This window comes from Pelophylax lessonae, assembly GCF_965119305.1.
Source record: "Pelophylax lessonae genome assembly, chromosome: 8".
Classification (NCBI taxonomy): domain Eukaryota; kingdom Metazoa; phylum Chordata; class Amphibia; order Anura; family Ranidae; genus Pelophylax; species Pelophylax lessonae.
In genome coordinates, this window is record NC_138775.1 from 261,792,131 (window position 1) to 261,811,276 (window position 19,146).

The 19,146-nt window shown below is 45.7% G+C and overlaps 1 protein-coding gene across 1 annotated transcript in view; it reads right to left on the minus strand.

The window, feature by feature from the left end:
• Positions 1 to 15,016: 15,016 nt before the first annotated feature.
• The window catches only part of DNAJB4 (DnaJ heat shock protein family (Hsp40) member B4), a 33,466-nt gene continuing 29,336 nt past the window's right edge, over positions 15,017 to 19,146 (minus strand). Inside the window, exon 3 of the mRNA XM_082265329.1 lies at positions 15,017 to 15,641. Coding sequence (XP_082121455.1) covers positions 15,408 to 15,641 — 234 coding nt within the window. The 3' untranslated portion in view covers positions 15,017 to 15,407. The remainder of the gene's footprint in view (positions 15,642 to 19,146) is intronic.

The following is a 19,146-nucleotide window of genomic DNA, read 5'->3' on the forward strand; positions in this document are numbered from 1 at the left end:
ATGGAGGAGATGTTGAAACATCTGATTATATCAAATGCAGCTCAACAGCAAGCAAATGCAGCTCAACAGCAGGCAAATGCGGATTTTCAGCAGAGCTTTGCAGCTCAACAAAAGGCTCATCAAGAGAGCATGGCAGGCTGGAAACAGAGACGCCAGCAGCCAATGGAGGCCATCGGTTTGGAGGAAACCGAGTATGTGTGCAGGGCTGAGTTGGATGCCTTGCAACGGAAAATGGAAGAAAAGGAACAAGCCTTGGAATTGCTTAAAATGGAGCATAGAAACTTGCAGGAAACGAATGAACTACTCAAGTCTCATGTGTCACAGTGGGAAGAATCCACTGCTCTTCTTTTGGTCGAGTTGCAAAAACGCAGAGAGACTATAATGGAGAAAGATACCATCCTCATGGAAAAGGAAAGTGAAATTCAGACTTTGCAGAAGCAAAGTATGGTTGATATGTTGGAGTTGCGTACTCAGCTGGAAAAAAGTCTTCAGTGTTTGGAAGTTACAAAAATAGACCTGCAGGAGTCGCAGGAACAGAATGTTGCTCTGGAAGCGACATTGTCTCTCAGCGACAAAGAGAAAAGTGAAAGAGAGGCTAAATTACTGAGTACTGTGTATGAGCTCACTACTTTAAGCAATGTGGTAGATGAATGGCGTGCGGACTGTGAAAGTTGGAAAGGGGAAGCCCAACGTGTCCAGCAGCAGTTAAAGGAGAAAGAAGCCTGTGTGGCAGAATTACATTCTTATTCCCAGATGCTAGCCAATGAGGTGAAGGCTCTTATGCAGGGAAAAGAAGATTGTGAACATAAGAGGGAAAAGGTAGAGGCACAGCTTCTGGAATCGCAAGTCAAGGTGTCAGAAGGTGACCGATTGTGTGCTAAGCTGTCAGAGAAGGCAAACCGACTGCAGGTTGAGTTGGACAATGTTACAAATCAGCTTTCTCAAGCAGACAGCAAATCTAGAGAAATTGCGGAAGATTTTTCTATCTTGGAATCGCAGCTGCAAGACACGCAGGAACTCTTACAGGAAGAGAGGTGTCAAAGGCTGAGTTTTAGCACAAAGCTCAAACAAATGGAAGATGAGAAAAATGGCTTCCTGGAACAATTAAAAGAGGAGGCGGAAGCAAAGAAAAACCTATCAGAGCAAGTCGCAACATTGCAAGCTCAGATAGCGGTTATGAAAAAACGCATGGAAGAAAGCGTTGGTTCATTACAGTGTGTTGAAGATGTGAAAAAGAAGTTTGATCAGATGCTTGGTGAAGAGAAGAATGTGTCTGAAAAATATGCAGAAGAACGCGCACGTGCAGAAACGGAGGTGCGTGATAACGAGAGCAAAGCCCTGTTCTTGGCTCGCTCTTTGGAGGAAGCTCTAGAGTGTAAGGCTGAACTAGAAAGTGTTAAACAGCTGCGTACAGAAATGGAAGAATTGATCAGCTCCAAGGATGATGTTGTGAAAAGCGTTCAGGAGCTAGAAAAGTCTAAGCGAGCCTTAGAACAGCAACTAGAAGAGATGAAGATTCCGTTGCAGGAACTGGAAGAGGAATTCCAGGCAACAGAGGATCTGTCCCAAAGAGGGGATAGTGTGCCTGATGCAGTTTTTAAAAGGATCAGTGTTTTGGGGTCTGTCCTGAGTGAGCCTCAGAAATGTGACGACATGTGGCTTGAATCACCCCTTTGGAATAAACCGTTCCTTCAAAAACTTCAAGCATTGGAAAATGTATCATTAGAGCTTCAGCAAACAAAGGAGCTGAGTAAGAAATGTGGTGATTTCTCAGTTCAGGCTGAAAACCTAGTGGAGAAAACTAAGGCTGTTGGTGAAAACGTGAAGCAAATGAATAAGTGCCTTTCAGGGAGTGTTTCCAAAATGGAACTGGTGAAAGACGGGTGGCAGAAGTTTGATCGTGATCTTGAGATGCATTCCATGTGGAATTCAGATAGAGAAAAAGAACTAGGTGACCTTGAGCGGTCAAATAGTTCAGCAGAAAGTGCATTGAAGAAACCTGTAAAAGAATGTGTTGCAGTTCCATGCTTCTTCACTGATGCAGAGAGGAGGTCTATAATGGATACCACCCAGATCGCTGGGTTCAACTGTGTTGTTGCCTTTGACCCCTATGTTGGTGGAAGGAAAGTTGATGATGTTCTGGTTGGCTACTTCTGTGAAGAGTTTGGCAAGAAATATAAACTGAATATCAAATCAAATAGTAGGCCTTTACTGCGACTCGCTCAGGAGGGCGAAAAGTTTAAGAAGTTGATGAGTGCAAATGCTTCAGATCTGCCTATGAATATGAAATGTTTGAATGATATTGATATCTCTGGGAAAAGGAACAGGGGTCACTTTGAAGAAATGTGTGACAGCCTGTTGTCTCAATTGGAAAATCCTCTGCACAGCATCTTAGAGCAAGCAAAGCTCAAGAAGGAAGATCATTCCCTTTTACAACAAAAAGTCAATGATTGTGTACAGCTGTATGGAGAGGCAACTCAAGTCACAGAGGGATGTCAAGAGTCCCTACTTGGAACAAAGCTTAGTGAAGCAAAGGTTCTCAAAGTTTTGTGGAAAACATTTATGGATTGCAGAGAGAGGCGTCTTAAGAATGTTGAAGACATTAAGACTAGCCCAATTGAGTTGCCTATGGATCACGGTCCTCCATGGTGGATTGGACAGACGGTTATGAGGGACAAGCTGTCTGACATTTATGAGAAAGCTGTCAATGAAGATGACAGAAACGAGAAGGAGCGAAATGATGCCAAAAATGCAGTTGAAGAATGTGTATATGAGATGAGAGACAAACTGTGTGGCATTTATGAGAAATCCGTCAATGAAGATGACAAAACAGTTTCATCCGGAAGCTTTAGGATAATAGGAGGCTTATCAGTGAGTCAGCAGTGCTTGACACATGCGTGCCTGGAAATCTGTGTCCCAACCCTAGGGTTGAAACAAGAGGGGGGGGTATGTGACAGGAAGTCAGCTAAATCTGGGAATGTAGTCACAGGAAGGAGATACATTTCTACCTGATTTAGAAAGTCCATTAATTAATTTAGGGTGTTGGCTACAGAGCTAGCCAGCAGGAAGTTGAAAGGCCTTCACCTGTTCAGAATGAGGGAGTTAAGGCTCTATAATTTGTTCAGAGAAATTCCTATTGTTTGCTGCCTCCAGAAGCTGCATCCTGAAGCCATGTGGGCTGGGAGCAGGAGGACAGTCAGCGTGTGCCTCCCGACAGGATGTGTGGGCCTGGGAGAAGACCCCCCGGAGTGATGTGTGCCCGGGACGGTAACCAAGGGTGAATACGTCTCAAAGGTGAGAAGACGAACTGTTGATGTGAAAGAAACAAAGGACTGTGTTGCCCTGTGAAGCTATTATAAAAGGACTATTGAGTGTCCGCTGTAGGACAAGGAAGTCTGCCCGACGGTAGGTTGGAGACAGACACTTAGGCAGGTTCCAGTTGTGAGAAGGTAGCCGCCCACAGAGGCAAGGATTTATTTTCTGTTTTATTTTATTTTGGATGTTTTGCTGCATACAGCCTGGTGAAGAAAACACCATTAATAAACCACACTGTTTGTTTGCAAGCACTTGTCGGCTACCTCTCTGGGAAAACGCACCCCCCAAGGGGTCATCCACACCCGCCACCGAGCTAATCCCTCACAATATATATATATATACATATATATATATATATATATATATATATATATATATATATATATATATATACACACACATATACATATATATATATATATACATATACAGGTATATATATATATATTCTTTTTTTTCCCACGAAAGTTGAGTTACCCTTTAAGCATATCTAGCCCCCCCCCCCCCCCCCCAAAAAAAAATGTATATATTGCATCATACCAGGCCAGTCCTCAGATAGTAGTTACAAATGATAGCTGAAAGGACATATAAAATTGTTTTCGCCTTCAGTTCATCTCACAGGAACTGTACTTGCTGAAAATGTTCTTAGCCTGAAAAATAAAAGCTAATGCAGCCACCACATCTAAGTATTGGTAAGGTGCAATATATTTTTTTGTGTTTTTTTACCCTTTTACCTCTAAAACCTTTGATCTCTAAGATCCTAACCTAATCCCCAAACTATGCCCTTAGAATAATGAGCCACTATTTTGCTACTTTATACTGCAATGGTAGCTTGCAGGTCCAATACCGGCAAAATGCAATCTCTATTATACAGCGTCTTCCTTATATCATTTTTATTAACTTTAGAACAACAGAGGTTTGTTAAACATGTTTAGAAATCTTTATTAAAAAATATACTTATGAAATACATCAAGTTTGCCAAACAAAATAGAATTATATTTTCCAATATAACAATGTCACAAGTGACAAGCACTCTGCTTCAGGATTTCATTTAGTTCTTTTCAAGCCTATCCACAATATGACTCTAAACTGGCGAGCAAATTAGGTTATATTATAATAATGATTAGGAATGGGCAAGGTGTCCAAAATCTTTTCCACTGGCAATTTGCAGGCTTTTGGACCAATTATTCACCCTGCCAGTGACACTTTCTGATATCAGAATCTGTAAAACATTGAAAGTTTAATTTGTATTGAAGTGTTTTAGGTTTAACCTCTTCAGCCCCGGAAGGTTTTGCCCCCTAATGACCAGGCCATTTTTTGCGACTAGGCACTGTGTTACTTTAATGGACAATAGCGCAATTGTGAGACACTGTACCCTAATAAAATTGATGTCCTTTTTTTCCCACAAATAGAGCTTTCTTTTGGTGGTATTTGATCACCTGTGCGATTTTTATTTATTGCGCTATAAACAAAAAAAGAGTGACAATTGTGAAAAAAGTTTAATTTTTCACTTTCTGGTACATAACAAAAATTTTTAAAATCACATTTTTTCTTCCTGTTAGGCCAATTTGTATTCTGCTACATATTTTTGGTAAAAAAAAACTCAATAAGTGTATTTTGATTGGTTTGCGCAAAAGTTATCGCGTCTACAAACTAGGAGAAAGATTTATGTCATTTTTATTTCTTTACATTTTTTACTAGTAATGGCGGCGATCTGCGATTTTTTAGTGGGACTGCGACATTGCGGTGGACAGATCGGACCCCTAACTGACATTTTTGACACTTTTGGGGGGACCAGTGACATTACTACAGTAATCAGTGCTACAAATATGCACTGTTACTGTAATAATGACACTGGAAGGGAAGGGGTTAACCCAGGGGCAATCAAAGGGTTAAGTGTGAGCCTATGGGGTGTTTTCTAACTGTGAGGGGGAGGGGCTTGTGGAATCAACACAGAGCCCTGTGATCCTAAATAGGAGGATCACAGGCGCTCTGTGTTCATTCCAGAGAGGACAACGGTCTGCTGCATTTACAACAGCATACCATCGTTCTCTCTCCACGGGGAGTGATCACGGACGCCCGGCAGCAAACGTGGCTGCCGGCCCCATGGATCGGCTTTCCCGCTGCCTAATAGGGGCATGAGCGCGCCCCCCCGCAGTGCGCGCGCCCCCAGGAGCGCTCCTCCGAACCGCCATACAGGTACGGCAGTTCGCGCAGCCGAACCAGCCTGCCGCAGTATATCCGCGGCTGGCGGTCGGCAAGTAGGTAAGGAGGTCATACTGGGTAAAGCCGGCCGTAGACGGTTCGAATCTTGGCCATTCAAACCATATATGGGCAGGATGAGTGTACCCAATTTGATCAATTGATCAACTTGGATACAACCAGCCTGCTGGATTTTACATGCGATTTTTACTAGCGGCTATTTTAGCAATAATCACTGTGTTCTCCCAGTGGGAACACAAAGGCTCCCCGACACGGATTCCCCTGTCAATACGGTCTCTGTTCAATCATGTTTCCTGCAACCCGTGCTTTCAGGAAAGGAAAATTGTTCTGTCTATGGCCAGTCGAAGGTTCCCTTCTTTCCCAACATTTGGCACCATTTCTGTGTTTGGAAATAAGCTTAGAAAAGGATGAAGATGATGAAAATGCTATGAAAATGCTCAGCCAAAAAGAAGAAGAAGAAGAATAAAATAAAAATGCAAAAAAGATTCAAATAATGTCCAATACTGCCAAGAGGTGAGGAAATATTTAGATTTCACATAACAGTAACATACCTCCTGTATTAAACGCCCTGATCCTCCTCTTCTGGGGTCTCCCGCTGGTGCTCCTGGCTCCTTCCCCTGCTAGGTACCCCCATAGCAAGCGTTCCTGCAAGCTCGCTCCCGAGCCACACTGTGTGTCTATTGACACACAGAGTTCCTCTTGGCCCTGCCCTCCACTCCCTCATCACTGGATTTGATTTACAGTTGCAGGAGCCAAGGGCTCCCACTGCTGCCTCCATGACCAGTGAGGAGAGAGAGCAGAGAGTGGCACAGCTCTCAGGCACAGAGCTGGATCGAGATCATGCCCAGGTAAGTACAGTGGGGGGGGGATTTAGGTAGCTGCACATAAAAAGTCTTTTACTTTAATGCATACAATGCATTAAGGAAAGGAAACCTTTAGGTCGGGTTCACATATGTGCGCCCATGGTTTCCTGTCAGGGGTCCAGTGTGTCCCTGGTGCGAATTAGGTCAGAATTTCTGCCTAAAGTTGCACCTGAATCGGACACAAAGACGCACAGGACCCTTGTTAAATGCTGACCGCGACCGCCCCAAACCTGTGTGAACCGGCTCCATTGAAAGTCGGTTACACTCGCCTGTCATGCGAATTGGATGCAGGAAAACCCTCATCCAATTTGCATATATGTGAACCAGTGGAGGTTGGTGCAGCGGCAGATGGACCACACCATACCCCCCCCCCCCCTGGACCACACCACCCCGCACACTGGTCGTCGGCTCACTCACCCTGGACATGTGGAGGGTGGAGGGCAGTCAGCAGCAGCGGCTTCCCCCTTGCTCAGTCTCCTGCGTCTCGGCAGTCAGCAGCGGCGGCGACTTCCCCCCCGCTCGGTCTCCTGCGTCTCCTCCCTCCTCCTCGGCCAATGGCATGGCTTCTCCTTTCGGACAATCGGGAAACAGGTCTCAGGACCTGCTTCCTGATTGGCCAGGAGGAGAATCTGTATGACAATAGCGAATATTCATTCGATATTGTCGCACAACTGGGTGGGCTCAGGGCGCAGTGCTGACCCTTTTTTGAAGCCTATTAGAGCCTCTGGCTCTAATCACGTGCTTCAGAAAAAAAAACCCATTGGAATCCAGGCATCCGGCGCCCTGCATGTAGAATAGGGGGCCGGACGCATGGATGGGGGGGCGGCGCCCCTGCGTCCCCAATGTACGGGCCGCCCCTGATGTGAACCCAGCCTTAGCCTTACAACCACTCTAAGCAAAAGGTGTTTTTTTTTTTCCTTTTGGGATAAAGGTTTTACATTTATGAATTGATAATGGTTTTTCTCAAACCTCTAACTACCATTTTTGCTGAACTTGGTCTGTTAAAGTAAATTGAAAAACAGCAGACTTACTGGCAGGATCAACTGATGAAAACAAAGGAAAAGCCTAAAAAAAAAAGATAAAAAAAATGCAGCCACCCCATTTAAGGATTAGTAGGGGCAAAATATTCCATTTATGTTTTGGGGTTTAATACAGATTTAATGCAACACATGTAAACACATAATACAGCTAAAACACTTTGACTATTACATATTTTTTAACACAGCACAATATTCTTTGCAAAAAACTGAGGAAGCTGGAGGAAGCCCATGTAACTTCCCGCCCGTAGGATGTCAGATTAAAAAATGCTGCACAAATACTGTGTGACATAAAAAATTGCAACAGCCACATTTTATTTTCTTAGGCATCTGCTTAAAAAAATATATAATGTTTGGGAATTCTGAGTAATTTTTTAGAAAAAAAAATATAATTTATATCAGGGGCAGACTGGGCCGGGGGGGGGGGGGGGCAATTGCCCCCGGTGCTCTCTGATGCCCCATAAAAAGGCTGCATCACTTCCACTACAGACATGCCTAAAGTCCCTATCCCCTCGGCATGGATGGAGTACACCATGTCCATGAAGAGGCCGGCTCCTTGCCCCCCCCCCCCCCCAGAGACTCTCCTCCCCCTGCCAGCCAGTTCGGGAACCCAAAGTCAGTGCAGCAGGCATTGTCCAGCCTGACCCGCCCAGGGAGCAGAGAGTACCTGGAGCGAAGTTTGACCTTGGGATAGGGGTTGGGACTCGGGAGGAGGCAGGGAAAAGGGAGAGTGGGAGGGGGGCCGCTTCGCTGCACCATGGGCCTTTGGGTTGTACTTGCTTCCTTGGCCAAAGGTTGCCAGTCAGCCCCTGATTCTTACATGTAGGAGAGGAATGTCCGAAATGGTCTGGTTTAGAAGTAGTTGGGAACCCAGGACCCCAATTCTTCAAGGAAGCATTGGTAATAACTGACATTTTGGATGGGGCGAAGGATTTTGATAATGGCAGGAATTCTGCGTTAAAATTGCTGGCCTATTTCAGAATTAAATGCAACAACACCATGGGTTGGAAAATCATACCAAAGCAAGTCTTTGGGGCGTGCAGAGTTTTGTTATGTAACTGTCACCAGGTTTTGGGGATACAGTATAATAAAACATGGAGAAAGTTTTCTCTAACAAACAGATCGAGTTGCTTGCGCAGATGGACAGAGCTGCTGGGGATCGCATAAACTGTGTCCTTAAAAGGTACAAACCTTCATCTGGTAGAACTCCAAAGATCAGTTGGCTCTGAGGCTTTCTGAGGATATAACCAAAGCAAGGACAACTTGTCATTCCTCAGAATCTTGCTGAAGAAAAGCAGAGCAATTATGTGTGCTCAGCGGTGGGCATATTGCCATTCATACATATTGCTCAAGTGCTGGATCAGTTTGCAAGGATAAAAAGAAAACCACGCTGGTCAAAGATGAACATTCTGCATCTAAACTGACTCAATGCCCAACCACTGATCGGGTTAAAGCAACACCGTTGTTGCCGTAAAATATTTTCGCTGCAAAACAAGAAGCTTTGTACTGACTATACCTGTCCTGCCACCTATTGCTTTGATCTTCACTATTTTGAAGAGAAATGACATCTTTAACCCCTTCCCTCTGCTGCCTTCTGGCCCTTTAAGAGCTTCTAAATACCGGGATGTGGAGGTGGGCATTTGGGGTATGTGATTGCTGTGATTGGCTGTCACAGCAGTCACATGATCAGAAAGCTCCCAATCACAAGTATGCATCGGGAGCTTTCCGGGCCCCCACTGGTGACTGTGCAGTGTGCGGGCTCTCAGCACAGAAAAGTGTTTAGAAAGGAAAAAAAGGAGGCGCAAAAACCTAGTGCATTACCCTTGGACACCTTTAAAAACTTTTTATTACAATGCCAAAAACATACTCACAGACATGAGGAACATAAATCGCATTGAATGAGTCCACCACATGTGGAGGTATTCATCCCTGTAATTGGACCGCTGACGCGTTTCGGGAGACACGCTCCCTTCCTCAGAGCTAGTCCACCTTTCAGCACGGTCAGATTTATACTGGATGTGCCAACACCCGTCACCTGTCAGCACACTTGGCACATCCAGTATAAATCTGACCGTGCTGAAAGATGGACTAGCTCTGAGGAAGGGAGCGTGTCTCCCGAAATGCGTCATTGGTCCAATTACAAGGATGAATACCTCCACATGTGGTGGACTCATTCAATGCGATTTATGCTCTTCGTGTCTGTGAGTATGTTTTTGGCATTTTAATAAAATGTTTTAAAGGTGTCCAAGGGTAATGCACTAGGTGTTTGCGCCTCCTTTCTTTCTATTCTATGCGATTCTGATTGGAGTTCCCCACCGGAGGAGAGCAGCATGCCTATTATTCCCATTGGAGTGAGCGCTTGGGTGATTCAGTTGTACAGAAAAGAGTTTACATAGGGCCGCGTAGCGTCCTTTCTGCGTTAAAGTTCACCCGCCGAGAGGCCGCATACTGTATATGCGTACCATTGGCAGAGAGAGGTTAAACTTGGAACACTTCTGGTTGTGACGGCTGCCTGGTTCCCCACTGCATGCTGTGGTTCCTCCCACCAGCCCCAGATCATAGTAGTGACATAGGGGTCAGCAGAAGGAACCACAGCTGGCAGTGGGGATGCAGGCTTTTAACAGTCCCAGGAGGGGTCAAAGGTGGAGATTTCTTCAGGCAGGTGTAGCACTGGAGTGATGATCAGAGGGACAGGTCAATGAGAAAAATGCCCCCTACATTGGTAGTCAGTAGGAAGAATGGAACCCTTAGAGTGGTGATCGGAATGCTAACCTTACAGACAACTTTTCCAAATGACATTGGCCCCTGGAACTATCCAAGCACCATCAAATAGGAGGTCAATCAGCCACAGCTCAAGAAACTCCTAGCAACCTCTGAAGAGACCCTAAAGTTCCACAGAACCCTGCTTTAGAATGGCTGCATTAAAGTAAGGCCCCTTTCACACGGGCGCACCGCCCAACGGAGCCCGTTTCTGCTCAGCGGGGATCGATCCGCCAATCCCTGCTGAGCAGGCGGATGACAGCTCCGTCTCCCCTCTGTGTGCAGAGATGGAGCTGTCAGATCCCTGCTGTCCTCTATGGGGAGATTGGATGAGAACGGACTGCCTGTCCTTTCTCCTCTGATCCCATCCGATCCGATCCTAGGGTTTCCATCCGTCCGGATTTCACACACAGGATCGGATCGGATAGCAGCGGGTGTCAGTGGAGATGTCTCCGCTGACACCCGCTGCCCCATAGGGATGCATGGAGCATCTGATCAGGTCCGCATGAAAAACTTACAGTCGGATCGGATCGGATTGCCCGTGTGAAAGGAGCCTAATTCTACAGCCAGTTGTTTTAGTTTTGGATAGAGGAGACAAAGTTTAGACTACATATTATTGCTACTTGTGTTCTGCTAGGGGAGATACCACTTCACTTGGGTCACAGAAAATAAAGAAATCTCAGGGGCACTACAGACAATAGAATACGCCTTTCTAACCTTCCCCGTTTTACTAATAAACATGCTGGTTATTGCTGTCCATGTTCCTCACTTCCTGTTCCAGTGACATAACAGGAAGTGAGGGGAAATCTCCCAAATGGGAACACAGACAGCAAAGAAACTCAGCAAAATTATTAGCCCCAATTATCTACCTACAGCCCCCCCCCCCCCCCCCCCATGTGTTCTCAAGCTAAAGTGAACTAGAAGGCATATAATTGTAACACTAATCCTGACATTTTTTTTAATTTCCATTCATTTATACAGATCTGACATATTTTTCAATATAAGTAATTAATATGAGGCCCTGCCGCCAAAAGAGCTTACAGTCAAATGTCCTATCACTACACACACACACGCACACACACACACTAGCATCAACGTCCTGAATTTGTACCCTGTAAACTCTAACCAAAAGGCACTTTTAATTTCTCTTTCAAGCTTTGGAGTTGTCACCAATAAGATCTAAAGATCCAAGATAAAAAATGGTCTACTTCTAAACAATAACAAATGCATATCAATAAACTTCAGTTACATATTATTATATTAGAACTGAAGTTTGAAACAAAGAATATGAGAATTATGCTGCTACTCTTACAGTCTAGTTGGTTGTAGTACCACTTAATATCCTGTAGGTGGTGCTGAACAATCTGGTATCTAAGGAATGCCATTAATGGCAGTAAAATTGACAAAGCAGAGGAGACAAATTAATTCCACAGTTATAAAGGAAAACAATGCATTGTAGGATTATAATAGGAAAAAAAAAAAAAACAACAACTTTATCTTTAATAGATGGACCATTAACGGACCCTCTAGAGCACATGTGTCAAACACAAGGCCCAGGTGCCGAATCCGGCCCTCCAGGCCATTTCATGTGGCCCTCGCTCTTTGCTGCTGCAGGCAACCCTCTCGTTGTTACCCCCACCTTGTCTCAACAGTCAGTAGCAGAGAGAACAGAACTCCTCCATCAGATCCTGCGCCTCTCTGTGCAGCCACAGCCCCCTCGTTTCAACCCCTGCTGGTCTCAGCATTCAGCTGACTCCAGCCCTCCTCTGGTCCTCCTCCAGAATCTGCACTTCCTGCTTCCCAGCTTCAGCCCCAGCTTCTTCCCGACAGCAGCACAAGGTAAGGGGGTGCACTGCGATGTAAAGGAGGGTGGGGGAGTCTGGACTTCTGATGATTGTGGGGTGGAGGCGGGGTGCTCTGGACATAATCTTACAGATACAACTGGCCCTTAGAGGGCAACCATAATGCTGATACGGCCCGCAATGACATTGTGTTTGACACCTCTGCTCTAGAGTCTGGACAGCCAATCAGCCTAAAAACAAACATCCAATAGCCAATGAAAGTCAATCTTGCCTGGCCCCTTAAAGCCAAATGTTTTGTATGGGGGTGAGGTGTTTGGAGTTTTGAATATAGCGTTGTAGCACATAGGGACGTGCTTTCTATCAATGCAACTGAGGCCATCAGCCATAAGGATATTAGTCTTGTCCTTGCTTTGGGACAGTATTGGCCAACACTGACCAACATTGATGGTATAGATGGGCTTTGCTGGACCTATGCTGTCTGACAGCTCTTGATGGGTAATCGATTGCACAAGGTTTCTAATCTGTCCTGATTGTTTCTGTCCTCCATAAAGTCAACCTGCATCATTAATATCCACCTGTACCACTCTTCTTTCCCCCCTCCGTTCTCTATGAACATAAGCTGGCTTGGTGGATTTCATTGCAAGTATATGGATCATTCTGCAACTCTAAAGATTTGTGTCATTAAAGCGGACTTCCACCCAAAAGTGGAACTTCCGCTCATTTGCTTCCTCCCCGCCTCCGGTGAAACATTTGGCACCTTTCAGTGGGAGGGGGGGAAGGGGTACCTGTTTTTTCCCTACTTCCGGGAGACGGCGCCGCTGTGCTGTCCCTCGGAAGTTTGGTCCCCTCCTCCTTCCCCCGCCGCTGAGCCAATCCAAATTTGCAGCACGCTTCGAACTTGCGCATTAGGGACACGCCCGTGAAGCCGCAATGCTTCACTGCCGGGTTACCTCACCAGCAATGGTGGCGGCAGCACCCGACAGCACCCGACAGCCAACGGGCTGCAGTGCCGACATCGCTGGATATCAGGACAGGTAAGAGTCCTAATATTAAAAGTCAGCAGCTACAGTATGTGTACAATAGGTATGTGTAGCTGCTGACTTTTAATTTTTGGAGGGGGAGAGGGGAGGCTGGAACACCGCTTTAAGGAGCCTGCCTGTAGGTTAAATCTCACTCTGATGTCTATGGGCAGCCTTGCAGGCGCTTGCTTGCCATGTGTTGGATGGCTCCTTAATTCAATGGTATTTCTTCCACTGGAATTCGGAGTTACAAAGTCAGTATTTGGTGGTTTCATGGGTAAGTCGTGTTGTTTGGCTCCACTTGGAGGTGTGGGCTACTACCTTACTGGTACAACTGCGCTGTCCCTTCAGTAACAAGAATATTTATATGGGGAGAGAGGAGCGCCCAATATCTAGAGCATGGGTGTCCAACCTTTTGGCTTCTCTGAGCCACATTGAGTGTAGAGAAATTTTCTCGGGCCGCATATAAAATATATACTATAGTTAAGGTATATAAGTAATAAAATGCCGCTGCGCCCTTCCCGGGCCGCCACGCCCCCCCGCACAACAACTAGAGGATGATCAAATGAAATGGAATCAGTATACAGAGGTTTACTTCTTCTGAGCGATAATAAAGGAACACTCTAACCACCATGACAACTTCAGTGATTTAAAGTGGTCATGGTGGTAGGAGTCAGAAACACTGCACATGCCCCCCCCCCCCCCTCTGAGGCAGCCTCTGCCTACCGTTAGTTGGCAGCTGCTGTGGCCGTGCCCCCGGCCTGACTTCCTTCCTCCACAGCAAGCAAAAAAATTGTCAGGGGGCAGTGGGCCGCATTGCCTGAGGTTTCGGGCCGCAGGTTGGACATGCCTGATCCAGAGCAATATCATATTCAATGGGAGGATGACAACCGTTTATTGAAAGTAAAAAAATGTACAATTCGAACCAACGCATTTCAGGGGAACAATCTCCCCCTTCTTCAGGTTGTGGGAGTAAAACTGAAAAAATATATATATACACCCATGTGTACGATAATGCTTTTTTTTTTTATCACTAGGTTTGTATGTTAGCCCTGAAGAGGCTGTTCCCCTGAAACGCGTTGACTCGACTTGTACATTTCTTTTTTCAATAAATGATTGTTATCCTCCCATCACATGTGGTATTACCCTAGATCACATGTGTCAAACACAAGGCCCGCGGGCCGAATCCGGCCTGCCAGGCCATTTCATGTGGACCTTGCCCTTCTTCTGCGGCTGCGACTACGACAACCCCCTCGTTGTTACCCCCACTTTGTCTCAGCAGTCAGCAGCAGAGAGAAGGACAGAACTCCTCCACTAGATCCTGCACCTCTCTGTGCTGCCGAAGCCCCCTCCTCTCCTCCCCTGTTGGTCTCAGCATTCAGCTGACTCCAGCCCTTCTCTGGTCCTCCTCCAGACCCTGCAATTCCTGCTTCCCAGCTTTAGCCCCAGCTGCTTCCCAACAGGTGAGGGGGTGCACTGTGATGTAAAGGAGGGTGGGGGACTCTGGACTTCTGATGGTTGGTGGGTTGGAGGTGGGGTGCTCTGGAAATAGTCTTACAGATACAACTGGCCCTTAGAGGGCAACCATCAGGGCCGTCTTTAATATTGATTGGACGCTGGGCACATATTTTCTCAGGCCTCCCATAATCCACTTATTACCTATTTGCAGGCAGTGCGGACTCAAGGGGCTGCTGCTTTAGGACCCACAACAATGACTGGGCCCAGGGCAGCTGCCCCTTTTGCCCTGTGTTAAAGACGGCCCTGACAACCATAATGCTTATACGGCCCTCAATGACATTGAGTTTGACACCTCTGCTCTAGATATTGGGTGCTCCTCTCTCCTCATATAAAACTAATGAGCATATGCTGGTTAATTCACACAGAGCAAATGCACATCCAGTTTAGCTAGATGAACAGCTATGCATATTTTTTAAAAATAGACCCCTTAGGGTTCAGATAACCTTAAAAAAAATGTAAAAAAAGGTTTTGGTTGGGGATGGGCTTTAAAGCTTCATCTGATTTACTCAAGGCACTGCTTTGAGTTGATTTTAAAGTGCAGTGCAACATGCACCAAGTCTTTGGGTTTAGTGTCACCATCAAATATATACTCACAAGCCCTCTAATACAAAATCAGCTCTAAAGTAACAAAAAAAGAAAAAAGCGCTTGTATATTAAACACCCGTCACTAGCAAGCCTGTGGCGCAAAAACAGACACAAGCACAACAAGTGTAGGGACTGTCACACCGCGCACACGCTGCCCTTCCTAATACTGTAAAAGTGCACATCCACCCTCAGAGAAAATAATACGGGGTGCACAGCTGTAGTTTATTTGTAGGTCTCCTTATGCGGTAATACAGTGCCAAGGCCGCCTTCCCATCATCGAGTATTCTAAGAAACGGGCAGATGTCTTTTTAGAATCTCCTTTGATGCCTGTGGAATGGTGTCTGGGAATATTACTTCAAACTCAACCAGGAGATCTCCGCGTTGATCGGGGTTTTTTGGAAAAGGGAGTCCATAGCCAATAATCCTTCTTCTCATCCCGGGTTTTATGACTTCGTTGATGGTCATTGGGATATTTCGTCCGTCTACAGTGGGCACAGTGATTGAGCATCCACAGAGAGCCTGAAAATATATATTAGAGAATTAGCTTTATTTTATTTATACAATTGTATTAATGGAGAACAGTATAGAATTGTGCTATCCATGAAATAAATTGTAACATTTGAATATATACACATAATATGAAAAAGAAAACTGCAAATGAATATGATCAGGGCCGGCCCTACCATGGATCCCACTGGGTCAATTGGACCCAGGCAGCATTTGGAGAGGGGCAGCAAATTTACTCCCAAGATTTTTTGTTACAGGAGTGTCATCAGTTTGCGGCATGTTACGGGTGGCATTTCCCCATCTCATACTGCCGCCCGTAGTGCAAACTGATGAGTATGAGGAGCAGTGGCGGCTGGTGCTCCATGGGCCAGGGGGGGAGGCAGAGGGACTGTACCAAACCCCCCCAGCCCGCACAACAGGACCACACCAGGACCCCGGACCCCCCTCCCCATGGCTCACTCACCCTCGGTGGCGGCAGCTCCAGCTTCGGCTTCTTCCCCCTCAATAGAAGCGTCTCCTCCCCCATGCCCAATGGCATGGCTTCTACTTTCAGACAATCAGGAAACAGGTCTCAGGACCCGCTTCCTGATTGGACAGAAGGCGGGTCCGTGTGACAATAGCGAATATTCATTTGCTATCGTCACACAAGTGGGCGGACTCGGGGGACACTGCTCTGCACTCCGAGCCCACCCTTTTTTTTAGCCTGTGAGAGCCTCTGACTTTAGTCACATGGCTAAAAAAAAAAGCCCCATTGAACTCCATGCGTCCGGCGCCCCACATGTAGACTAGGGGGCCGGACGCATGGATTGGGGGGTGGCACCTCTGCGCCCCCAATACACCAGCCGCCACTGATGAGGAGGCCTCCTCTTGGAAACTTCCCTCACGTGATGGTGATGTGCGCAATGACCTCAGACATCAGCGTACTCCATCTCACGCAGGGCAGGCTGGATCTTCTAGGGCGGTGGGCACTACAGACACAGGAGTGACAGGAGGACTGAGGACAGACAGTGAGTGTTTGGTGGACGGTGGTAAGTTATGGTAAGTTATGGAAGAAGATAGCAGTGTATATATAATATTTTCCAAAGGTTATATATATATATATATATATATATATAAAATAATGACTGTAGGGGCCTTTTGCTGGGTGTCTTTTTTTTTTTTTTGGGTGAGGGGGGGGGGGGGGGGTCAGCATTTTATTCTTGGACCCAGGCAGCACAATGTCTTGGGCCAGCCCTAAATATGATGTAAACTTTGAAGTGGAACTTTATTATATACTGTATATATTTTTTTTTTTCCTTTTTCTGTTCTCTCCTCTTGTGTATAATAAAAACTGTGCCAAATTGTACTTGCGCACTACAGCGATGTCCCCAACTTACACCTAAATGCAGAGCTGGAGGTCCTCTTCAGGGCAGAATTACCCTTTTGTCATCATACCCATTTCCAGCCTGTTGTTCACACCCCCACCCCTAGGGAGCATGTCATCACACAGTCTGGGCTCACAATACTCCAGGACTGAGCAACACTCACACGTCATTATATGAACACCCTCGGGAAGAATGCCTATGCCACACTGTCAGGACTTGGATCGCCTGCTGGTGGAACTGTGGTTCCCTGGGCGGAGGATTGTAGTTCCAATGTCTGCCAGTGGATGTCTCCCAGCAACCAGTTTTCAACAATCAGTCTCCACCTAATGCTGGTTGTTGAGAGGGTATTTAGGTCCTCCGTCTTGCTTCACCGTTTTGCTTTGTTGTTGCCAGATCTTGTTGCCAGTAATCCTGATCTTGCTCTTGCCCTGTACCTTGTACACAGTACCCTGCTGCCTTTTTCCTTTCCCCTATTTTGGTTCCCCCTTCCCATCTGCCTTCTGGACCTCCAGCTTTTCCTGCCTTTCTGTTTTCCCCATTTTGTATATTATTATTGTCATACAGGATTTATATAGCGCCTACAGTTTACGCAGCGCTCTACAACATATTGTGTACGGTTAGTTGTAGTTAGGCTTTCTGTTTTTAGGCTTATAAGTCAAGTATTATGTCACTGAGACAATAGCTCCCGTTTCTATCAATCATAGCCAGTGAGCCAATGAGGAGAGAGAGGGGTGGGGCTGAGCCACAGCTCTGTGTGTGAATAGACACACAGCAGTGGCCTGGGAGAGAGCCAGCTTGGGTGCCCCCATTGCAAGCTGCTTGCTCTGGGGCACTCAGCAGGAGGGAGGGGCCAGGAGCACCGGCGGGGGACCAGAGAAAAGGAAGATCAGGGCAGCTCTGTGCAAAACAGCTGCACAGAGCAGGTAAGTATAACATTTGTTTGTTTGTTTTTTTAAAATGCTTTAATGTTCTGTATAGATTTTCTTTCACTGTAAATAAACTGTAAAAACCTGTAAATAAATGTAATTTAAAGTGGTATTAAGTCTTTTTTTTACTTGTGCCTACAGGTAAGCCTATAATAAGGCTTACTTGCTACTTGTAGGTACAGTGAATATCTCTTAAACTTGCACAGTTTGTAAAATATTCACATTGCATGCAGCCAGTGACATCACACGCCGTTCCTTCAGAGCTCCATGCCGCCGCCGTGACTCCCGTGCAAATGGAGTGACGCCAACGCGGCTCGGCCAATCAGATGGCTGGAGCACACAAACCCGGAAGGAAGACTGGGTTAAGATAGAAGCTCTGTCACCGGTGACAGCGCACCACTGGAGGGCTACGTTCTAAGGTAAGTATGTTAAAATGTGCTAGTATGCGATTTTTTTTTTAAACCTGTGATTTACTACTGCTTTAAAGCATAAACAGTCTGGTCTCAGTTTCCTAAGTGCAGCCATACAGATCTGTCTATCTCTGCTGCAGATTCCTGACACACACTGCCAAAAATAGGAGAAGATGCTGCAGTGACATCACCTGACAATTAAGGTAGCACACAATCTGCATCATCTACCCTCCTACTCTAGCTCATTAACTACCACCCACCAATATTATTCTCACTAAATACACAGCCATAGATTGATCATTTGGCAGAGTGTGCAGGAGCTGAGCGATCAGATACAGTAATCTTGTTTCGCAAGCATAACTTGTTCCGGAAGCATGCTTGTAATCCAAAGCACTCGTACTGTATACAGTATCAATGCAAACTTCCCCGTAAGAAATGATGGAAACTCAGATGATTTGTTCCTCAGTCATTTATTCATATCAAAATTATTAGGGCAATACAAAATACAGTATAAAGTGTACTGTAAAAATAAAAAAAATTAACCTGCACTTCAAAATACTGTACTGTACAGTATAAACTGTACTGTGCTACTATAAAAAATAAAACAAATTACCCTGCACTTTGCAGCACCGTTCCATATACCATTATGACCAGGCTTCCAATACACAGTTCCTTTTTTTAAAAAAAAATAAATAAAAATGACAGTACACTCACAATGTTAAGGAGTCTGGTGCAATTCCAAAGCCGCTGGTGTATATGTACTTTACTGCACAGTAAAGCCGCTGGTGTATAGTATACAGTTCTGTATATGGCCAGA